General features: G+C 38.3%; 1 protein-coding gene across 1 annotated transcript in view; it reads left to right on the top strand.

The window, feature by feature from the left end:
• LOC115217079 (serine-rich adhesin for platelets) overlaps nucleotides 1–23,190 on the top strand; it is a 42,457-nt gene that overhangs the window by 12,266 nt on the left and 7,001 nt on the right. Inside the window, exons 5-10 of the mRNA XM_029786670.2 lie at nucleotides 117–303; nucleotides 2,703–3,198; nucleotides 5,559–5,699; nucleotides 8,163–8,248; nucleotides 20,636–20,784; nucleotides 21,714–21,805. Coding sequence (XP_029642530.1) covers nucleotides 117–303; nucleotides 2,703–3,198; nucleotides 5,559–5,699; nucleotides 8,163–8,248; nucleotides 20,636–20,784; nucleotides 21,714–21,805 — 1,151 coding nt within the window. The remainder of the gene's footprint in view (nucleotides 1–116; nucleotides 304–2,702; nucleotides 3,199–5,558; nucleotides 5,700–8,162; nucleotides 8,249–20,635; nucleotides 20,785–21,713; nucleotides 21,806–23,190) is intronic.

The following is a 23,190-nucleotide window of genomic DNA, read 5'->3' as shown; positions in this document are numbered from 1 at the left end:
CTCTTTTTTTCTATATTTATTTCACATTTTTCCTGGGATTTATTAAGTGCCATTAATATAGATCGCAAATGCATGGACCTAAATTTCTATTGGTACATCGTTTTGTTTCCCGACAGGAAAACTTACTGGTTCACAGTTAACATCAAAATTGGTACAAGACACTTTAAGTGACAAATACACAATGTCAGCTTGCTTTAATAGTGGCATTATACAACTACTACAACTTCACTCAACCCAGGATTTTGCAGGTCTAAAGTTCTGCCGAGATTCCACAAGTTTCCTTCTGAAACAAAAATCTAAAAGGTATGTGATATAGGAATTTTTTGCTTCTTGTGAAAATCTGTATAGATTCTCGTACTGGACTTTGTTCATTTGGAGGTAGTAAGGTCAGGTCAGCTGGCTCAGGTTTGTCTCATTACTTGGAGTAAATTTTTGTTTTTAAAATAGAAATTTGTTTTTGTTTGTGATTTTAGGTACAGGTGTGGTTGTGTTTTAAGAAGTTTGCTTCTCAGCCACATGGTTCCAGGTTCAATTCCATTGCCTGGCACGTTGGGTGTTTTCTACTATAGTCTTGGGCTGACTAGATTTGGTAGATGGAAACTAAAAGAAGCCTGTTGAATATATGTATGTGTCAATGCATGTACCCTTGTCTTGATATCTTGTGATGATTGCAAATGAGCATTCTACAGTCTTCCATGGCAAACATGGAAATATTACCTTGCTTGGAAACAGTTGAGGGTTGATGACAATAGTGGCATCTAGCTGTAGAAAATATTTGCTTCAACGAATTCTGTCTTACTCATGTAAGCATGGAAAATAGAACATTAACCCTTTCAATACCAACCAGGTTGAAACCACCTCTGGCTCTGAGTTCAAATGTCTTGTTTTCATAAGTTTTGAATTAAAATCCTCCACCAAACCTTAGTCACAATTTATGTTCCTAGTACTTGCTTAATGATAAGTTATTTTACTAAATTATTTGTTACTAGCAGTATCGCCTGGCGTTGCTCGGGTTTGTAAGGGAAATAACTATATAAGCATTTATAGAGAGTTACTTCCCTTATATAAACCGAGCGAAAATGCATTAAAAATGCGGAAAAATTATGTTAAATTTTTTTTTAAATCGTAGACTCATCGTAGACGCACGCTAATACCCAGAAGGGCTCAATATGAATCACGACTATAAGATACCCGGTTTTGGTTAAACTGCACCGCAAAATGTGGGAGTAGTTAGGAATCTAAATCGTAGGAGACAGACACACAACTTGACTTTTATATATAAAGATATTTAAAATTAATTGAAAGAAACACAGACCATCTCAAAATTTATATGGTAACAAAAGGGTTAAACCAATGATGATATTGATTGAGTTTTCCATGCCAGCATATTATTAAAACATTGTTATACAGCTGTGTGCCTTTCCTGTTGCTAACACTTTGCAATTTTCCAAGTAAGGAAGCTCTTATTCCACATGTCATCAAAAGTAAAAAACACTAACGAACAATTTGTTGATGAGGAAGGAAAATGATGTCATTGTTCATAGCTCAAAAATTTTCAGAGCAGCACAAATGTGAACAAACACACTGGGCTTCTTTCAGTTTCTTTTCAACCAAATCTACTCACAAGGCTTCAATCAGTCCAGGACTGTAATATAGAAGGCATTTGCCTGAGGTTCCACACAGTGAGATTGAATCCAAAACCACAAGGTTGCCAAGTGAAGTTCATAACCACTCAGTCAAGCCAGCACCTAACATAAAAATGTAATACCGTAAATCCTCGAGTATAATCCGCATTTTTTCCCCAAAATTTAAAGGTCAAAATCCCTAGTGAGTATTATACACAAGGTTAAAAATGAAAATTATTTTCTAAGCAATGTCCGAGTCTCTATTTGCTGTCCGGCAATGTTTATTCCGACGCATTTTGTGATGTCGGGCACGAAAATACCTTAAGCTAAGCCTGAAAGCAATGAAGTCATAAAAGAATCATCCATAACATGCAATAAGCAGCATTTATTAAACGTTATTACTGTTATTTCTTTCTTTTCTGCAAACAAAATGCACAAAAACGCTACACGTTTGCATTATGTTATATATACAATAATAATAAAGTATGTTACCGTATACATTTTTACAAACCAAGGATGTTATATAGACCTCCTTGACTCAAGTTAGAGAAAGGGTGCATATTATACACAAGGTTTAGGTTTTTCAGAGGTACAGCTCCCTAAAAATTCCCTGCGTATTATACTCAAGGGCGGACTACACTCGAAGATTTACGGTAACAAATTAAAAGTACCTTTTGTTTTTGTTTCAATTTTCTTTTATGGCTTAATAAGAGGAGGGAGGGCAGCATCCGTGGTCCTTTCTATATTGCTTCTCAAGGCTGAAGAAAGAAGCCGAAACACATAAGATGCTTGAATAAGAAAAAATTCATCCATGTACAGCATTATCATCAAGCTTGTAACACCACAGGATCCTTAACTGCTACACGTGGACTCCCAGAAAGACATTCTCTCTGCTCTGGGGTCTTACCCTGTCAGTAGAAGCTGAGATGTCGATGGCCTCCGACCCCGCCACCTCAAAGTCATGATGTCTCCCCTTATATTGAATTCTGGCAACAGTTGTTATTTATTGTAGGGATTGGTGATCTTGTTGTTACTGTTGTTAACCCTGTAATTAATCATCACTTTTTCTCCTTTCAGTATGTCAGATCTTCGGAATATTATGAATTCTACAAGCAAAAAGGATATGGTCTCTTCTTCGAATCTCAACCTTGCAATCCATGGCTTGTCTCAGCTTTTAATCACCGACTGTTCTCCAACCAGTAAACAGGAGATGTCTACCAGCCAAAGTAGCGATCCTTCACAAACCTCTCTGAATCTTTTGCTGCAGCTCATTCCTTTATTAGCGGATTACCTTGGCCACTATTGTGACCAACTGTCAGCGAACCTGGTTGCATCAAGCACCGACCTGTGTGACTCTTTGACCAGCGGAAACAATGGGAAATCGGGGAGCTCGTCGGAAAGTTCTATGGACTCAGTAACTAGTTCTGTGAATATGTTACTACAAGACTGTGCAAATGTTGCCAACCAGTTGGAGCTACTTGTTATAGTAACCCTCAGGGTTTTACATAAACTAATTGCTTTCTGTACTGAACTACGACACTCACTGCTTGTCAACGATACCGATAAACTTGCTGTGAGTAATACTTTTTGTTTTATTCTCAGATGAATGCTGTAATGATACATACGAGTGTGGCTGTACAGTTAAGAAGTTAGCATCCTAACCACTTGGTTTCAGGTTCAGTCCCACTACATGGCACCTTAGACGCGTTTCTCCTCAATAGCTATTTCTTTACTACCCACAAGGGGCTAAACACAGAGAGGACAAACAAGGATAGACAAACAGATTAAGTCGATTATATTGACTCCAATGCGTAACTGGTACTTATTTAATTGACCCCAAAAGGATGAAAGGCAAAGTCGACCTCGGCGGAATTTGAACTCAGAACGTAGCAGCAGACGAAATACTGCTAAGCATTTTGCCTGGCGTGCTAACGTTTCTGCCAGCTCGCCGCCTTTTTTCTCCTCAATAGCCCCAGGCCAACTGAAGCCTTGTGATTGGATTTGGTGGATGGAAACTGAAAGAAGCCATCGTATGCATGTGGGTATGTTTGTGTCTACTTGTCTTGACATTACTTGATTGTTGAAAACCAATGTCATTCATTTCCAATATTTTGCAAAAATACATCTGACCATGGGGATATATTACCTTGCTTGGAAGCAGATAAGGGTTGACAGCAAGAAGGCCATCTTGCCATAGAAAATTTACCTCAATATCCTTCATTTGGCCTATGCAAGCATGGGAAAGTAGATGTTAAAATGTGGATGGTATGGTGCATATGTTAGGTAACGCACTTGCATCTACACCATCAAGATCTTGAAGATATGAGATAATGCATGATTAATTCAAATCAATGGGAATCAATAAGCATTATGTTTGATAGAATAATCTGAACACTAAAGGGTTAATGATGTACGTGAAGTGGAACAACTTCTCTTACTGTTGAGAAATTAAAATAGGGTCACAGATGTAGTTAACCAGAAGCTTACATCTTCATCATCATCAACATCATCATTTAGCATTCATTTTCCATGCTTGCATGGGTTGGACATTTTGCCAGGATCCAGTGAGTCATGGGGCTGTAATAGGCCTAAATGTCAGCCTTGGCATGGTTTCTGTCTGGATGCCATTCGTAACGCCAACCACTTTACTGTGTGTACAGGGTGCTTTTTTTTCTGCCACTGACACCAATGATGTCACTTAGTAACTTTCATGAAAGTAAAAGGAAAAAGAAAAAGACCTCTTCAGCTGGGCAGTGGTTGGGAAAGTGTTTAAGAGAGGAGTGGCTATATGCCAGGTGTTGAGAGACTAAAATATGATATAGGGTGAAGCACAGCAGTCTTACTATAGAAAAGATATATGGCTCTCCCTGCCATATATGGTAGTCAGTATACACACACACACACACACATGATGATGATGATGAATTTGCAGATTTTAACAAGCATCCAGTTGTTTGATCAACCAATGTTTTTTACCTACCCATTAAATTAATTAACATGTAAGTGGTTGAGTATCCCACAGATATATGTAATGTTAACATAATTTCCTGGTCAAATCAGTGTGACAAAATAAGTGATAAAGATGGAGATATGTATTACAGGTACAATCAATTTGACAAGGCTTCATACAGTTTCCATCAACCCAATTTCACTCAACCTGCCCCCATCACTTTTATTACTTGGTCTTGCTTTCTTTTTCACACTGATCCTTGACATTACTTTCCCTTTCCCCCTGTCTCTACCATTATTCTCCCTTGACACTGTTCTGAACACTCCTTGGGCAAGTGTCTTTCTTCTACTGTGGCTCCAAGCAGTCTGAAGCCTTGGGAGTGGATTTGTTGTCAGAAACTGAAAAAAGCCTGGGTATCCAACTATAGAAACCATACCACACCCTGACATGAAGCACAGTGCAGCTCTATGGCTCTCCGAATCCTGTCAAACCATCCAACCCATGCCAGCATTGAAAATAGACATTAAATGATGATGATGTGTGTTTGTGTGTGTCCTTATCTAGACATCATGTAATGATTGTAAATGAGCATTACTGTCATACAAGCAGTGTTGTTTGTTTCCAATCTTTCATGAAAATTTTTTTTGACCATTGGGAAATATTATCTTGCTTGGAAACAGATAAGGGTTGGTGACAGGAAGGGCATCTTGCTGTAAAAAAAATGTGCCTCAATAGATTCCATCTAACCCATGCAGACATGGAAAAGTTAACATTAAATGATGATGATTATATTATAGGCTTGTGGAGCATTTTCATCTATCATTCTAAAATAAAGAATACCCTAAGGTTTAAGGGATTTTTAAAATTTGTTTCAGATTTGTATTATGTTCCTTAATTAAATGATCCTCTTACAAATGGGAGACAGGAAGGGAATTTTATTCATGATTTGTCTAATTTTCAGTTACCTTTGGTTATTTTTGCAGAATTCTCTGAGCAATTCTCTTTCAATGACATCACCAAACCAAAAATCTAGCAAGACTTCTGTGCCTTCTTTTCTTCTTCAAGACATTAAAAAGTTCGATTTACTCAATAAATTATTCCAACTTGCTAATCCCATTCCAGAGGTAAGTAAAACAAAATCTAAATAGATAGAAAAACTTTGCTTATCTTTCATATTTAATATTATGAACTCAATATTTTTAATACTTAATCAGACAGGAAAGGGCAATACCCATAACCTTTTTTAGCACAGCTTCCAAAACTGGTGCGTATTGGAGAAAGAATTCATTATTCATAAGTTACTTCGTCAGCTATGACCATATATATATGTGTGTATGTGTGTGTATATATATATATATATATATATAGAGAGAGAGAGAGAGAGAGGAGCGCTCCATTGGTTACATCGAGAAGGGTCCCAGCTGATACGATCAACGGAATAGCCTGCTTGTGAAATTAACATGCAAGTGGCTGAGCACTCCACAGACACATGTACCCTTAATGTATTTCTCGGGGAGATTCAGCATGACACAGAATGTAACAAGGCTGGCCCTTTTGAAATACAGGTACTACTCATTTTTGCCAGCTGAGTGAACTGGAGCAACGTGAAATAGAGTGTCTAGCTCAAGGACACAACATGGTGCTGGGAATTGAACTCACGGTCATAAGGTTGTGAGCTGAATGTCCTAATCACTAAGCCACGTGCCTTCACACACACACACCCGCACATTTATATATATGTATATATACACTACTGTTTTTTTCTGTTATCTTGGTGCAGTACGGTGGTTTAATTAAGACTTTAGCTCTTATTTCTAGCAGTTGTACACTTTTAAGCATCCTTACGCTTCATGCAAATTTGTAATTTATAGCTAAATAATGCTATTTGCCTGTGAACCACCTATGTTACTTCTGTTGATACCATCAATTTTAAATTTTATCCACAGATGGCGTGGGAGTGGCTGTGTGGTAAGTAGCTTGCTTACCAACCATATGGTTCTGGGTTCAGTCCTACTGTGTGGCACCTTGGGAAAGTGTCTTCTACTATAGCCTCGGGCTGACCAAAGCCTTGTGAGTGGATTTGGTAGACGGAAACTGAAAGAAGCCCGTCGTATATATGTATGTATGAGTTTGTGTGTCTGTGTTTGTCCCCCCAACATTGCTGGTGTGTTTACGTCCCCATAACTTAGTGATTCGGCAAAAGAGACTGATAGAATAAGTACTAGGCTTCCAAAGAATAAGTCCCGGGGTCGATTTGCTCGACTAAAAGGTGGTGCTCCAGCATGGCCACAGTCAAATGACTGAAACAAGTAAAAGAGTAAGAGGTAAGTGTGGCCAACAGTCAGTGGGAAAACTGATTTTGAACGAATATACATTTATTTATTGAGAGAAAGTTGATTTGCTTAATAATGTGGATATATATATATATATATATATAATAATAATAATATTAGGGAGTAAATCCAAACTTACAGGGAAAAATTAGATTTAGGATTAAATCTAATTTTACCGTATAAATATATATATATTAAATTAGAGATAAAACCACTATTAGGCAAATCAAACAGTGAAAGACATAAACCAAAACATAGAAATAAAATTAATTAATATGATAAACAAAATATATAAAATATAAAATTCAAAATTTAAATTATTTAAATTTTAAAGTTAAAATTAAAAATTTTTTTTTTATTATTAATTTATACTTATAAATTTATATATATATATACACATATATACTCTTTTACTCTTTTATACTCTTTTACTTGTTTCAGTCATTTTGACTGTGGCCATGCTGGAGCACCACCTTTAGTCGAGGAACTCGACCCCGGGACTTATTCTTTGTAAGCCCAGTACTTATTCTATCGGTCTCATTTTGCCGAACCGCTAAGTGACGGGGACATAACACACCAGCATCGGTTGTCAAGCAATGCTAGGGGGACAAACAGAGACATACAAACACACACATATATATACATATATACGACAGGCTTCTTTCAGTTTCCGTCTACCAAATCCACTCGCAAGGCATTGGTCGGCCCGGGGCTATAGCAGAAGACACTTGCCCAAGGTGCCACGCAGTGGGACTGAACCCGGAACCATGTGGTTGGTTAGCAAGTTACTTACCACACAGCCACTCCTGTGCCTGTGATTTTTTAATATTTTTATTTTTATTTAAAAAAATTTTTTTAATTATTTTTTTTTTGTCTATTATATTAATTAATTTTATTTCTATGTTTTGGTTTATGTTTTTCACTGTTTGATTTGCCTAATAGTGGTTTTATCTCTAATTTAATATATATATATATATACACACACACACACACACACACATACATACATACATGACAGGGTTCTTTCTGTTTCACTCTTCTAAATCCACACACAAGGCTTCAGTTGGCCTAGGTCTATAATAGAAGACACCTGCCCAAAGGTACTGCACTATGGGACTGAACTCAAGACTTCATGACTCCGAAGCAAGCTTCTTAACCACACAGGCAAGCCTGCAATTCATAGAGACATTTTTTCTTTTGTTGTTGCTTTTATTTAACCATTGACTTTTCTTTTTCTCTCCCCAATTCTTGCAGAAACTGTGTAACCCTAGAATTGTGAAGTTAGCTGGGTCCATTCTCATTTTACTGGCCAAGTCAAGTACAGCGCAAGAGGTTGAGTTGTAAGTTTCTATGAATTTTGGTCTCCATGTAGCAGACCCATCCATGATAAAAGACAGTCTGGCATTAGCTATGCCATCTTGTTCTTTCTTTTTCTTTTCAGTCATAGTGTCTCTTGGATTACATTGTATAAAGTGGCTGTGTGGTAAGTAGCTTGCTTACCAACCACATGGTTCCAGGTTCAGTCCCACTGCGTGGCACCTTGGGAAAGTGTCTTCTACTATAGCCTCGGGCTGACCAAAGCCTTGTGAGTGGATTTGGTAGGCGGAAACTGAAAGAAGCCCGTCATATATATGTATGTGTGTGTCTGTGTTTGTCCCCCCCAGCATTGCTTGACAACCGATGCTGGTGTGTTTACGTCCCCATAACTTAGCGATTCGGCAAAAGAGACCGATAGAATAAGTACTAGGCTTACAAAGAATAAGTCCTGGGGTCGATTTGCTCGACTAAAAGGTGGTGCTCCAGCATGGAAAAAGTAGTGTAGTGTGATTTGACTAGTTACTTGTTTGAGACTCCCTTCTTGGCTTGTAGAACAAACGATTTGTTTTGTAAACTTATGTATTTTGGTTGTTTTAAAATGGATGGAAGCACTCCGTCGGTTACGACGATGAGGGTTCCGGTTGACCCGAATCAACGGAACAGCCTGCTCGTGAAATTAATGTGTAAGTGGCTGAGCACTCCACAGACACGTGCATCCTTAACGTAGTTCTTGTTACTGTCCCCTCGCCTTGACATTGTGTGATAATTGTAAACAAGTGTCACTCTCATACAAGTGGTGACCTTCACTTCCAGCATTACTCTTTTACCTGTTTCCTTCATTTTGACTGTGGCCATGCTGGAGCACCGCTTTTAGTCAAGCAAATCGACCCCAGGACTTATTCTTTGTAAGCCTAGTACTTATTCTATCGGTGCCTCTTGCCGAACCACTAAGTTACAGGGACGTAAACACACCAGCATCGGTTGTCAAGCGATGTTTGGGAGGACAAACACAGACACACATACATATATATATGACGGGCTTCTTTCAGTTTCTGTCTACCAAATCCACTCACAAGGCTTTGGTCAGCCCGAGGCGATAGTAGAAGACACTTGCCCAAGGTGGCACGCCGTGGGACTGAACCCAGAACCATGCAAGTCATGGGGTTATATTACCTTAAATGGAAACAGTTATGGGTTAGTGACAAGAAGGGCATCTGACTAGAAAATCCACTTCAGCAAGTTCCATCCAATCCATTCAAGCATGGAGAAGTGGACATTAAAGTGATGATTGATGTATACATACACAAAGAACTTGTATGCACTGTGAAGTGCAGCATGTGACCAAAATTTGGGCTCAGTAGTAGTTCCTACACGCCACTCCTACCTATATTTAGTATGTTACAATACAGGCCATTGACCAAGGATAGGCTAGCGTGTGGAATACAAGCCATATAATGGTATTAATAAAATGCAGAAAACATGGTATTGCTAAACACTGAGGAGGTGAATTAACAAGATTATATAATGTTTCAACAAGCAATTACGTAATCCTGGCTGTAATTTCATGAAACACGTATGTTTTATAAAGCATGAAATACCATATACGTTTTCTATATTTTGTTAATTATATGTGTATGTTTTCTATATTTTGTTAATTATATGTGTATGTATATATATACCTGTGCGGGTGGAACCTAAAAAGCACCATTTGAGCATGGTCCGTGCCAGTGAAACATAAAATGCACCCACATTCTTGGAGTGGTTGGTATTAGGAAAGGCATCAAGCTGTAGAAACCTTGCCAGATCATATTGGAGCCTCCTGGCTGGCCAATCCTTGGTCAAACCGTCCAACCCATGTCAGTATGGAAAGCAGAGATTAAACGATGATGATGATGATATCATCATCATGTAACGTCTGTTGTCCATGCTGGCATGGGTTGGACGGTTTGACCAGGTCCGGCAAGCTGGAAGGCTGCACCAAACTCCAGTCTGTTTTGGCATAGTTTCTATGGCTGGATGCCCTTCCTAATGCCAACCACTTTGAGAGTGTAATGGGCACCTTTATGTACCACTGGCACAGGTGCCATTTGCATGACACCGGTATCTGTCATGACTGCAGTTTTACCTGGCTTGATAGGTTTTCTTCTCATGCACGGCATAATGCCATATGACATGCTCCCTAAGTAAACAGTTGTCAGTCATGACTACTGCTTATGCTATTACTATATTTATTATTAAATACAGACTAAATGGTTAATTCATTATAAAAAAAATTAATGCGATGATACTCAGTGTACAATTCAGAAAATTGATAAATATTTTGATGTTAACACAAACACAATTTTTCTAGAGTTTTCAACCTCAACATATATCCACTAACACATAACACATAACAATCCTTTAACCACATACTGTGATCTCTGTCTTTTTCTCGCTATCATTACAGAATGGGGAACATGTGCACATTGTGTCTCTCTGATGACTGAGCTAAGTTTTAGAAATACTATATATCAGTTGAGTGTACAGAATCGTGATAATATAAATATATTCATACTAACACACATATATATATATATATATATATAATATTAGGGAGTATAGCTCCAAACTTACAAGGAAAAATTCAATTTAGTATTAAATCAAATTTCACAGTATAAATATATAAAATATGAATAAAACCACTATTATGCAACTCAAACAGTGGTTGACATAAACCAATACATAAATAACAAATAATATAAATATAATTAGTATAATATATATATATATATTATTTTTTTTTCAAAAAGTAAAAAAAACGAATGATAAATATAATATAATAAGTAAAACCACTACATACGTTTCATGGCTATAATTAAATTGTTTGAGTTGCATAATAGTGGTTTTATCTCTAATTCATATTTTATATATATTTATATAAATGGTCAGTATATAAGGTACTCAGATATTTCTTGTCTGAAATACACTGGACACCTGAAGTATTTTCTGGCAGATAGTGTTCGTATACATATACTTGACCTGACAGTAAAGTCACCAGGTACATAGTGCTCAGATTAATTTATCGATCTGTGTCTCCAACGCCTGGTATAAATTCTTTAAAATAATATTTTTCATTGTGTATCTCAGATTTTAGAATATGTGCATTTGATCTGTGAGTCTTTAAAGTATTATATGAAACAATAGATTAATGTAATTCTTGTATTGTATAGCTATGACAAACTCCGGGACATCTCACCTTCCTCCTCTCTTGTTCTCTGCTCTTCTGTCGGTGTTAGTGTAGCAGACTTCTCTATGACATTCCAGCTATATTATCCAAAGGGTCCCTTCTTGTAAAAAAAAAAAAAGCACTATATTCTTACTCTTTTACTTGTTTCAGTCATTTGACTGCGGCCATGCTGGAGCACCGCTTTTAGTCGAGCAAATCGACCCCAGGACTTATTCTTTGTAAACCCAGTACTTATTCTATCGGTCTCTTTTGCCGAACCGCTAAGTGACGGGGACGTAAACACACCAGCATCGGTTGTCAAGCAATGCTAGGGGGACAAACACAGACACACAAACATATACACACACACTTATATATATATACATATATACGACAGGGTTCTTTCAGTTTCCGTCTACCAAATCCACTCACAAGGCATTGGTCGGCCCGGGGCTATAGCAGAAGACACTTGCCCAAGATGCCACGCAGTGGGTCTGAACCCGGAACCATGTGGTTGGTTAGCAAGCTACTTAATTTGACTACTGTTTCCTGCTTGAGTCTCCCTTCTTGGCTTGTAGAATAAATACGTTTGATAGTTTGTAAAATAATGTATTGTGGCCTGCTTTAAAAAGTATATTTGGATCTTATCGGTTTTTTTCTAGCAGTGTCATGAAATTGTCACCCATAATTATGACCCTAGTATCGATCTATTGCATTTCAATCTCTTTTAGGGTTAGGGGCGGGGGAAAGGGTATCTTTTTTTCTTCACAAATGTAAATAAACCCAATCTGTTTCTTAAACGAGGGACATATTCATATGGCACAGAATGCTTTTTACCTCAATGGACATCAGTGATTGGTTGAAATTGTAGAAATTGAAGAATAAAAACAACAAATATCTTACAAACTATAGAATTTTCTCAATAAAGCCAAGAGAAAAGGATGTTTTATAAACACATTCTACCAGTATAGGAAGTTTTAAATTTTTTAGTTACCTAGAAATTATGTTAAAAACTGCCGTTCAAACCGAAAAGATCCATATATTTATATAGTATATTGTTAAAAGTACTCCATCCAGTGAGAGAGAAATCTCATTTAATGTACACAGTATAAACAAACAAGCTACTAATAGTTTCATGCATTTGAAAGGTGAGTCCGGGCAGGTTTTTATAACCTGTTTTGTCTTTCCAATCCTGAAGAATACTTGGAAACACAGGGTGTGGTATAAAAACTTGTTTAGACATAAGTCTCCAAAGCAAGGCATTATTTGTAGCTCATATCTTTATACTGCGTACCTTAACCCTTTAGCATTTATTGCAGCCAAAACATTCTACATGTTTTATGTTCAAACTGACCCGATTTTACCTTTCACACCTGCCCTGCAAAGTCATTCTAAAAATGTACCACCACATCATTGAAATCGCAAAGCCACACAATAATGCATGATTATTTCAAAACAATGTGAATAAATAAATATAACATTTGATAAAGTAATCTGAATGCTAAAGGGTTGAATAATTGATATATATATATATATATATATATATATATATATATATATATCTGTGCAGGTGGCACGTAAAAAGCACCCACTACACTCACGGAGTGGTTGGCGTTAGGAAGGGCATCCAGCTGTAGAAACATTGCCAGATAAGACTGGAGCCTGGTGCAGCCTTCTGGCTTCCCAGATCCCCGGTCGAACCGTCCAACCCATGCTAGCATGGAGAACGGACGTTAAACGATGATGATGATGATATATATATATACTAGCAGTATCACCCGGCGTTGCTCGGGTTTGTAAAGGAAATAACTATATAAGCATTTTTAGAGAGTTACTTCCCTTATATAATAGCAAAAAATGCATTAAAAATGGGAAAAAATTGATGGTAAATTTATTTTTAAATCGTAGCCTCATTGTAGACACGCGCTGATACCCAGGAGGGCTCAATATGAATCACGACTATAAGATACCCGCTTTTGGTTAAACTGCACCGCAAAATAGTAGTTAGGAATCTAAATCGTAGGAGACAGACACCACACAACTTTTCTTTTATATATATATAGATATATATATACATACATATATATCTTCAAAACGCGGAGTAGATGAAACAGGGACAACTGAAGAAGGGGAATATTCTTTATGTTGTATGTCTCGTTTCTCTGTTTGTTTTTTTCGTTGTTCGAAAAAAATTTGTTTCTCTGTTTTTGTTTTCATGTTCAACGTTTTTTTGATGTCCTGTACCCATATATGCATGTATATATACATATATATGTAAGTATGTACATATATGTCTGTATATATGCATATATTTATATATTATTTATATTATTATTATATATATGTACACACACACACATACACACATGTATATATTCCAACTCATGCCACCATGGAAAATAGATGTTGAATAATGATGACATATATTGTATTTTAAATCCTCAAAAATTTGTCTCTCAAACTTATGTACACATAGGCAGTAATTTGACTGTCGTAAAGAAGCTTATATTCTCTCATACACGCACACATCAGTCACTTGCCTTCTAGGTAGACAATAAAAATTGTTCCTAACCTGCCTAAAACTATAAATGTTTATTATTAAATACAGAAAGTAAATGATTTTTTATAAAAAATTTAATACTACAATACTCGATCCTCGATAGATATTCTAATGTTAAAACAAACAATTTCCCTGTCACTTTCAGCATCATTATATACCTACTAACTCATAACAATCCTTTAACCACCTGCTGTTGATGTAGCCCCTACATATTTTCACATGAAGGTAGTATGACCTCTACCCTTTTCTCTTTATCATTACAGAATGGGGAGCATGTGTGCATTGTATCTCTCTGGTGGCTAAGCTCTGTTTCAGAAATGCTATATTTTAGATGAGTATATATACATTATTTATATTTGTCCTCATTTTGTTTGTTGTTAGCACAATGCTTTGGCTCATCAGGCGTCTTGGGAAAATTTCAAACCTGGGTTCTCATTCTTAAGGTATTTTTCGATTTTGTTATTATTATTATTATTATTATTCAGGTCACTGCCTGGAATCGAACTCGGAATCTTGGGATTAGTAGCCTGCACTCTTAACCGCTACACTATATGCCCATGGGCAACTATGGAGTGAATTTTAGGGCTTATAAATCTAATAATTTCCTATCTCTCCTTAATACTGCTAGCATTCCTGGACGTATTAATAACACGCACCAAGTATGGATTCAGGACATCTGAATACGCAAGCTGGCCTTCACTGGACAATACCCTAACTTCAATTCCCACAATCCATACAGTGTAAAGAGAGGAATTGCTCAGTGCCTAAAACATCGAGCAAAGAATATAAGTAGCGATCGTGATATGCACCACGAAGAAATGATCAAGCTCAGTAACAATTTATTGAGCAACAACTACCCCAAAAACATACTATCTACTCCAATTATGAAGAAAAGAGAGGATGAAACCAATAAACTGTCTACAGTCTGTCTACCCTATTTGAAAGGCCTCTCCGAAAAGATACAAAAGATATACGGCCCATATGACATCAGGACAGTATTCAAGAGTAATACAACACTTTGCAAATATCTCCTTCGGGTAAAACCACCAATAGAAGAGAATACGACCCAAAACTGCATGTACTCCATCACTTGCAGCTGCGGTAGGTTATACAAAGTGAAACATGCCGCCCTCTCAAAATAAGGGTAGAGGAACATCGCAAAGCTGTGACACGGGGAGGTATTGATAAATCGGATATAGCTGATTATGTATGGAAAAATGGAGACCACTTCCCCCGTAGGATGAAGTTAAAATAATAGACAGAGAACACCACTGGAAAATACAAAAACTAAAAGAAGCAGCACATATGCTAGGACACAACAATCTCCTAAGCAGACCGAGTGCAGATATGAGTAGCATATGGGAACCATTATTAAGGAAGGATAGGAAATTATTAGATTTATAAGCCATAAAATTCACTCCATAATTGAACACGGGCATATGGCATAGTGGTTAAGAGCGCGGGCTACTAACCCCAAGATTCCAAGTTTGATTCCAGAAAGTGACCTGAATAATAATAATAATAATAACAACAACATCGGAAAGTAGCTTAAGAATGAGAACCCAGGTTCGAAATTTCCCCCAAAACACCTGATGAAGGCTGGAGGGTTTATCAGCCGAAACGCGTTGAAAACGAACAAGATGAGGATAATGTACATAACTCCTCATCTCTTAAATATAGAACTGTATGAGTATATATAATTGTAATAGTATAAATATACTCTTTTACTCTTTTACTTGTTTCAGTCATTTGACTGCAGCCATGCTGGAGCACCGCCTTTAGTCGAGCAAATCGACCCCGGGACTTATTCTTTGTAAGCCCAGTACTTATTCTATCGGTCTCTTTTGCTAGGGGGACAAACACACATATATATATACGACAGGCTTCTTTCAGTTTCCATCTACCAAATCCACTCACAAGGCATTGGTCGGCCCTGGGCTATAGCAGAAGACACGTGCCCAAGATGCCACGCAGTGGGACTGAACCCGGAACCATATGGTTGGTTAGCAAGCTACTTACCACACAGCCACTCCTATGCACACTAATCATCATAATCATCATCATTTAACATCTGTTTTCAATGCTGGCATAGATTGGACAGTTTGACTGAAAACTGGTAAGCTGAGGAACTGCACCAGGTTCCAGTCTGATCTGACATGGTTTCTACAAACCAACCTTCCTGATACCAACCACTCCAAGAGTGTGTGTAAATATATACTCTTTTACTCTTTTACTTGTTTCAGTCATTTGACTGCGGCCATGCTGGAGCACCGCCTTTAGTCGAGCATATCGACCCCGGGACTTATTCTTTGTAAGCCCAGTACTTATTCTATCGGTCTCTTTTGCCGAACCGCTAATTGACAGGGACGTAAACACACCAGCATCGGTTGTCAAGCAATGCTAGGGGGACAAACACAGACACAGACACACAAACATATACACACACACTTATATATATATACATATATATGACAGGCTTCTTTCAGTTTCCGTCTACCAAATCCACTCACAAGGCATTGGTCGGCCCGGGGCTATAGCAGAAGACACTTGCCCAAGATGCCACGCAGTGTGACTGAACCCGGAACCATGTGGTTGGTTAGCAAGCTACTTACCACACAGCCACTCCTGCGATATATATTCTTTTATTTGTTTCAGTCATTTGACTGCGGCCATGCAGGAGCACCACCTTCGGTTGAGCAAATCGACCCCAGGACTTATTCTTTGTAAGCCTAGTACTTAATCTATCGGTCTCTTTTGCTGAACTGCTAAGTTACGGGGGTGTAAACACACCAGCATCGGTTGTCAAGTGATGTTGGGGGACAAACACAGACACACATACATATATATACAATGGGCTTCTTTCAGTTTCCGTCTACCAAATCCACTCACAAGGTTTTGGCTGGCCTGGGGCTATAGTAGAAGACACTTGCCTCTAAGATGCCACACAGTGGGACTGAACCGGGAACCTTGTGGTTGGTAAGCAAGCTACTTACCACACAGCCACGCACGCACCTATATTTACATACTAATATATGTATAAATGGTCAGTATATAAAATACTCAGATGTTTTTTGTCTGAAATACACTGGGCACCTGAAGTATTTTCTGGCAGATAGTGTTTGTATATATATATATATATATATATATATATACTTGACCTGACAGTAAAATCACCAGGTATACTCTTTTACTCTTTACTCTTTTACTTGTTTCAGTCATCTGAGTGCGGCCATGCTGGAGCACCCCCTTTAATCGAGCAACTCAACCCCGGGACTTATTCTTTTGTAAGCCCAGTACTTATTCTATCGGTCTCTTTTGCCGAACCGCTAAGTAGTGGAGGCATAAACACACCAGCATCGGTTGTCAAGCAATGCTAGGGGGACAAACACAGACACACAAACACACACATCATCATCATCATCATCATCATCATTGTTTAGCGTCCGTTTTCCATGCTAGCATGGGTTATATATATATATGTACATATATACGACGGGCTTCTTTCAGTTTCCGTCTACCAAATCCACTCACAAGGCTTTGGTCAGCCCGAGGCTATAGTAGAAGACACTTGCCCAAGATGCCACTCAGTGGGACTGAACCCGGAACCATGTGGTTGGTAAACAAGCTACTTACCACAGTGCTCAGATTAATTTATGGATCTGTGGATTTCCTTTGCGTGTCTCTGGTTTTAGAATAGGTACACTTGATCTGTGGAATAAGAGTTGGACATCATGCATAGCATCTAACTGTATGTGTTTGTGTGTAAATATAATATGTGTATGTGTATATATATATTATCATCATCGTCATTTAACATCCACCTTCCATGCTAGCATGGGTGACACATATATGTATGTATATACACACACCGAGGTCGATTTTACCTTTCATCCTTTCGGGGTCAAGAAATTAAGTACCAGTTGTGTACTGAGGTCGATCTAATCGATTGTCCCCCTCTCCCAAAATTTCAGGCCTTGTGCCTAGAGTAGAAAAGATATACACACACACAATCTTCAAGATCAACTAACCATGAAATATGTCAGGATAATCTCCTTTATTTTTCTGTATGTGAAGAAAATAATAATATATTCACATGGGCTTAAAGCTGAACTGCAAAAAAAAACTTAAAAACTGTAATTACACACACACACGCACACACAATTTTGAGGAACAGAGGATCTTGAAGTAAATAAAGCTATAAAAAATAGCATGTAGAATATTGAATTTTTTCAAAATCCTATGAATTGAAAAAGTTATTTGTTCCCTGTGTGACTCGAACCTACTTCTCCTGTAAACATAACAGGTGTTCTATCATTGAACCAAAGCAATCCTTCAAATTTTGCTTTCCATTTTTGAAACCTTATTCTTAACAGTGACAGTTGTATGTTGTTGAGTTCCTAAGAATTTATAAAAACATGAGGAATTGAAATTGTAAAGATACCCATGCTGGTGACACTTAAAAAGCACCATCCGAATGTGGCAGATGCCAGCAACGCCTGACTGGCGTCCGTGTCGGTGACACATAAAAGCACCAACCAATCGTGGCCGTTTGCCAGCCTCTCCTGGCCCCTGTGCCGGTGGCACGTAAAAAGCACGCACTACACTCAAGGAGTGGTTGGCATTAGGAAGGGCATCAAGCTGTAGAAACACTGCCAGATCAGACTGGAGCCTGGTGCAGCCTCCTGGCCTCCCAGACCCCGGTCGAACCATCCATCCCATGCTAGCATGGAAAACGGATGTTTAACGATGATGATGGTGAGGAGGAGGAGGAGCACATAAAATAATTATTTTTCTGAACAGTGGATCTTGAAGCATATATACATGTGTGTGTGTGTATTTTTGTGCTGACACCACCAAAATAAACAATCTCATTGATAATTATGCGAGATTCTGATGATTTTTAGTTGATGACTGATGAGCATGTCCAGATCTTGTGTTTTTTTTCCTGTTTTCTGTGTATTCCTTTGTCATTTTTGCATGCAACACTTTTACACTTCTATGTATATATGTATGTATGTATTGTCTAGTGAATCTTTCAAAAAAAGATGGGTGAATGTAGCAAGGATGGCACGTATGAATGATGAAGCCACCTTGAGCATAATCCTATGAACCCGGCTAAACTTAAAACAGAGAGTTACTTACTTGCAAATAAATGTGTTAACATGTGACATTATTGACCGAGGTTACCGTGATCTTTTCCGTAGGCTTTTCTTTCCAGGGATAAACCTTACCTGCTTCCCCCTTTTCACTTTACATCATGACATTTCTGTGATACACGATCCCTATTCATCGTTCTTTTTTTTCTTTCTTTTTTACGATCCCTTTTGATCGAAAACCTACTCCCCTTTTATTTTTTTATTTTTTTCTTCCCAAAAAGAAAAGCTCTACTTTGTAATTTGTCCCCTCTGTGTTCAGCCCTGTGTGGCTAATGGCTAATAAAGAAACATAGGCGCAGGAGTGGCTGTGTGGTATGTAGCTTGCTAACCAACCACATGGTTCCGGGTTCAGTCCCACTGCGTGGCATCTTGGGCAAGTGTCTTCTGCTATAGCCCCAGGCCAACCAATGCCTTGTGAGTGGATTTGGTACACGGAAACCGAAAGAAGCCTGTCGTATATATGCATATATATATAAGTGTGTGTGTATATGTTTGTGTGTCTGTGTTTGTCTCCCTAGCATTGCTTGACAACCAATGCTGGTGTGTTTACGTCCCCGTAACTTAGCGGTTCGGCAAAAGAGACCAATAGAATGAGTATTGGGCTTACAAAGAATAAGTCCCGGGGTCGATTTGCTCGACTAAAGGTGGTGCTCCAGCATGGCCGCAGTCAAATGACTGAAACAAGTAAAAGAGTAAAAAGAAAGAGTATATCTTCTTGTCCAATATTTTGAATCTGGGTTCATCCCTGTTAATGGGGGTGGCCGGATCTACCTCACTCCTACAGCAACTGCTCTCACACCATCTCACACAGTTTGGGGCATCCTCCCTCCTCAAGCCAACCCTCCGTGTTTTCTTTGACCGACCTCGCTTTTGCAGTTCATTCACTCTAAATTCAAGCACTCTCCTCAGAACATGATCCTCATCCCTCTCCAACACATGTCCATACCACCACACTCCTTTCACCCATGTTAGCTGTTCCACCGATTCCTCCAACCCCAGCATCCCCATCAAGTCCTCAGCCCTATATATATATACTAGCAGTTTCGCCCGGCGTTGCTCGGGTTTGTAAGGGAAATAACTATATAAGCATTTTTAGAGATGTAAAGTATAATAGCCATCTCAATATGGCTAACCACAAAGGGAGGGTGTTACTGTAGCTTTTTACGTTCTGAGATTTAATAATAAATTTTTAGAGAGTTACTTCCCTTATATATGACAAAAATGCATTAAAAATGGGAAAAATTGATGGTAAATTTTTTTTTTAAATCGTAGACTCATCGTAGACGCGCGCTAATACCCAGAAGGGCTCGATATGAATCACGACTATAAGATACCTGGTTTTGGTTAAACTGCACCGCAAAATGTGGGAGTAGTTAGGAATCTAAATCGTAGGAGACAGACAGCACACAACCTTACTTTTATATATAAAGATATATGTGTGTGTGTGTGTACTTTTCATTTTTCTATATTTGGTTACTTGCTTTCTCAGGTTTCTTCCGGCTGTTTCCAGTGGGATAATTAAAAACTGTTTGGTCTATGAACAATGCTTTGAGGTACAACTAGCTGGATTGCAACTTTTCCTCAACCTCTGTCATTCACAACAGATTATCAGTCAAGTGTGCTCCAACAGCAATACCGGTATGTTTGTTTGTTTATTTGTTTTTTTGTCCCTTGTCGTCATCCTTTCCCTTTTTTATTGTTATTTAACCACATGACCATGGCATCTTCCCTGTTTGTATTGGGTGGAGATGCAAACGTGTCTGTGTGGGCAAGAGGCTTGCTTCCTAACCATGTGGTCTTGGGTTCAGTCACACAGCACGGCACTTTTGAGCAAGGTCTTCTATTATACAGTCCTGGGCCAACCAAAGCCTTGTGAATGGATTTGGTTGATGGAAATTGAAAGAAGCCCATCATGTTTGTGTGTGTGCATGTATATGTGTTTCCTTGTCCTGACTCTGTGTAAATACTTCAGGCGGTGAGCTGGCAGAAACGTTAGCATACCAGGCGAAATGCTTAGTGGTATTTCGTCTATCTTTACGTTCCGAGTTCAAATTCCGCTGAGGTCAACTTTGCCTTTCATCCTTGATAAATTAAGTACCAGTTGCGTATTGGGATCGATCTAATCAACTGACCCACCTTCCCCATAAATTTGGGGCCTTATTGTCAGTCATACAAGCAGTGTTTATTCATCATCATTTAACATCTGCTTTCCGTGCTGGCATGGGTTGACCAGTTTGACATGAGCTGGCCAGGTAGAAGATTGCACCCAGCTTCAGTGTCTGTTTTAGCATGGTTTTTATGGCTGGTTGCCCTTACTAACACCAACCACCCGACGGAGTGGACTGAGTGGTTTATTCAGCAGAAATTTATCTGACCATAGGGAACATATTACTTTGCCTGGAAACAGGTAGAGGTTGGTGACAGGAAGGGTTCCCGCCACAGAAAATCTGCTTCAGTGAACTTTGTCCAACCCATGCAAACATGGAAAATGGACAGTGGCGGCAGCTGACTGACTGACTGATTCTGACAATGGCTGACTTGACTCTATATGACTTTTCTGTTTCCAGGTGAATGCCTCCTAGCAACCATATACAACATGAGTTACCAACTATTGAGAGATTCAGCCGAATGTAAGGTTCCTATGCAGCTGTACCATACTGTGAGTTCATACCTGGTTTTACAAATGCTCCTTGCATATTCAAAATAGGTTTCCCTTATTTTTGTTTTGTTTTATGTTTGGTTCTTCTATCTTGTCTCCTAATTGGTTTCCCCTTTTTTTTTACCTTTGTGTCATAAAATATAACTATAAGAGTTGACATCTGGAAGAGCATCCTGCCATAGAATGACCTACCCAACCCTGCTATAGATCAAAAGCTCCACTGTTTATATTGGTATGGTTTTTACAGCTGGGTGCCCTCCCTAATGCCAACCACTTTACAGAGTGGACTGGGTGCTTTTTATGTGACACCAGCACTAATGAGGTCTGCTTTTTTTCTCTCTCTTTTACTCTTTGACTTAACTTTCAAACTTGTGTCAACTGAACGTAATTTAGAAGGGATTGTATCCCCTGTGATAGTTGATCACTCTCCACTTTGCCCCTAGGGGTATACTATGTGTTTAAACACTCATAGTATTATGATGTTTTGAGATGGTGATGAAAAAGATGATCGCAGTGGCAGCAATATTGATTTTTCTTTTTAATTATTATTTAGGAGTAAGAGGAGACAGGTGAAATGGATACAGCTGGTCATGTGTGCTGTTGTTCTGTTATTTCTTGCAGATCAAGTGACTTCCCTGACTCATAGTTTCACTGCTATTTCTAGCATGTTTAGTGACCATGTAAAGCAAGAATGCTGCACTCCTCATCAATATTAAAATTTGAAACTGATCCCAGTTAACATTATCTAAAAGCCCATTTGAGAAAATAATTTACTCCTTAACCCCTTTGTTTACCATATTTCTGTCAAGATGCTCAGTGTTTCTTTCAATTACTTTAAATATAACAAAGAATTTTGTAAAATAACTTAGTTATCATTAAGCTAGTGTTAGGAACATAAATTGTGACTAAGGTTTGGTGGAAAATTTTGATTCAAAACTTATGAAAACAAGGCATTTGTACTCAGAGCCAGAGCTGGTTTCAGCCATGTTGGTCACGAAAGGGTTAAGACCGAGACAGTAATTAAATATAATTGCATCCCTAAGGCTATTTCAAGCACCATGATTACATCATCTTCATTTTCATCATTTAACATCCACTTTTCCATGCTTGCATGAGTCAGATGAAATTCTTTGAGGCAGATTTTCTATGGTTGGATGCCCTTTGTATCATCATCCTTCACCTGTTTCAAAATAAGTTAATATTTCTCATGGCTAAACATGTTTTCCTTGGAACACTGGAAAAAGATATTGCTTGTATAATGATGAGTCTCATTTATAACCATCACATGATGTGTAGACAAGAGTACACACACATAAATACATACATCATCATCATCATCGTTTAATGTCCGTTTTCCATGCTAGCATGGGTTGGACGGTTCAACC

This window comes from Octopus sinensis, linkage group LG11, assembly GCF_006345805.1.
Source record: "Octopus sinensis linkage group LG11, ASM634580v1, whole genome shotgun sequence".
NCBI classification, from domain to species: Eukaryota; Metazoa; Mollusca; class Cephalopoda; order Octopoda; family Octopodidae; genus Octopus; species Octopus sinensis.
The sequence above is the reverse complement of the archived record's forward strand: the minus strand, read 5'-3'. Positions and strand labels throughout refer to the sequence as shown.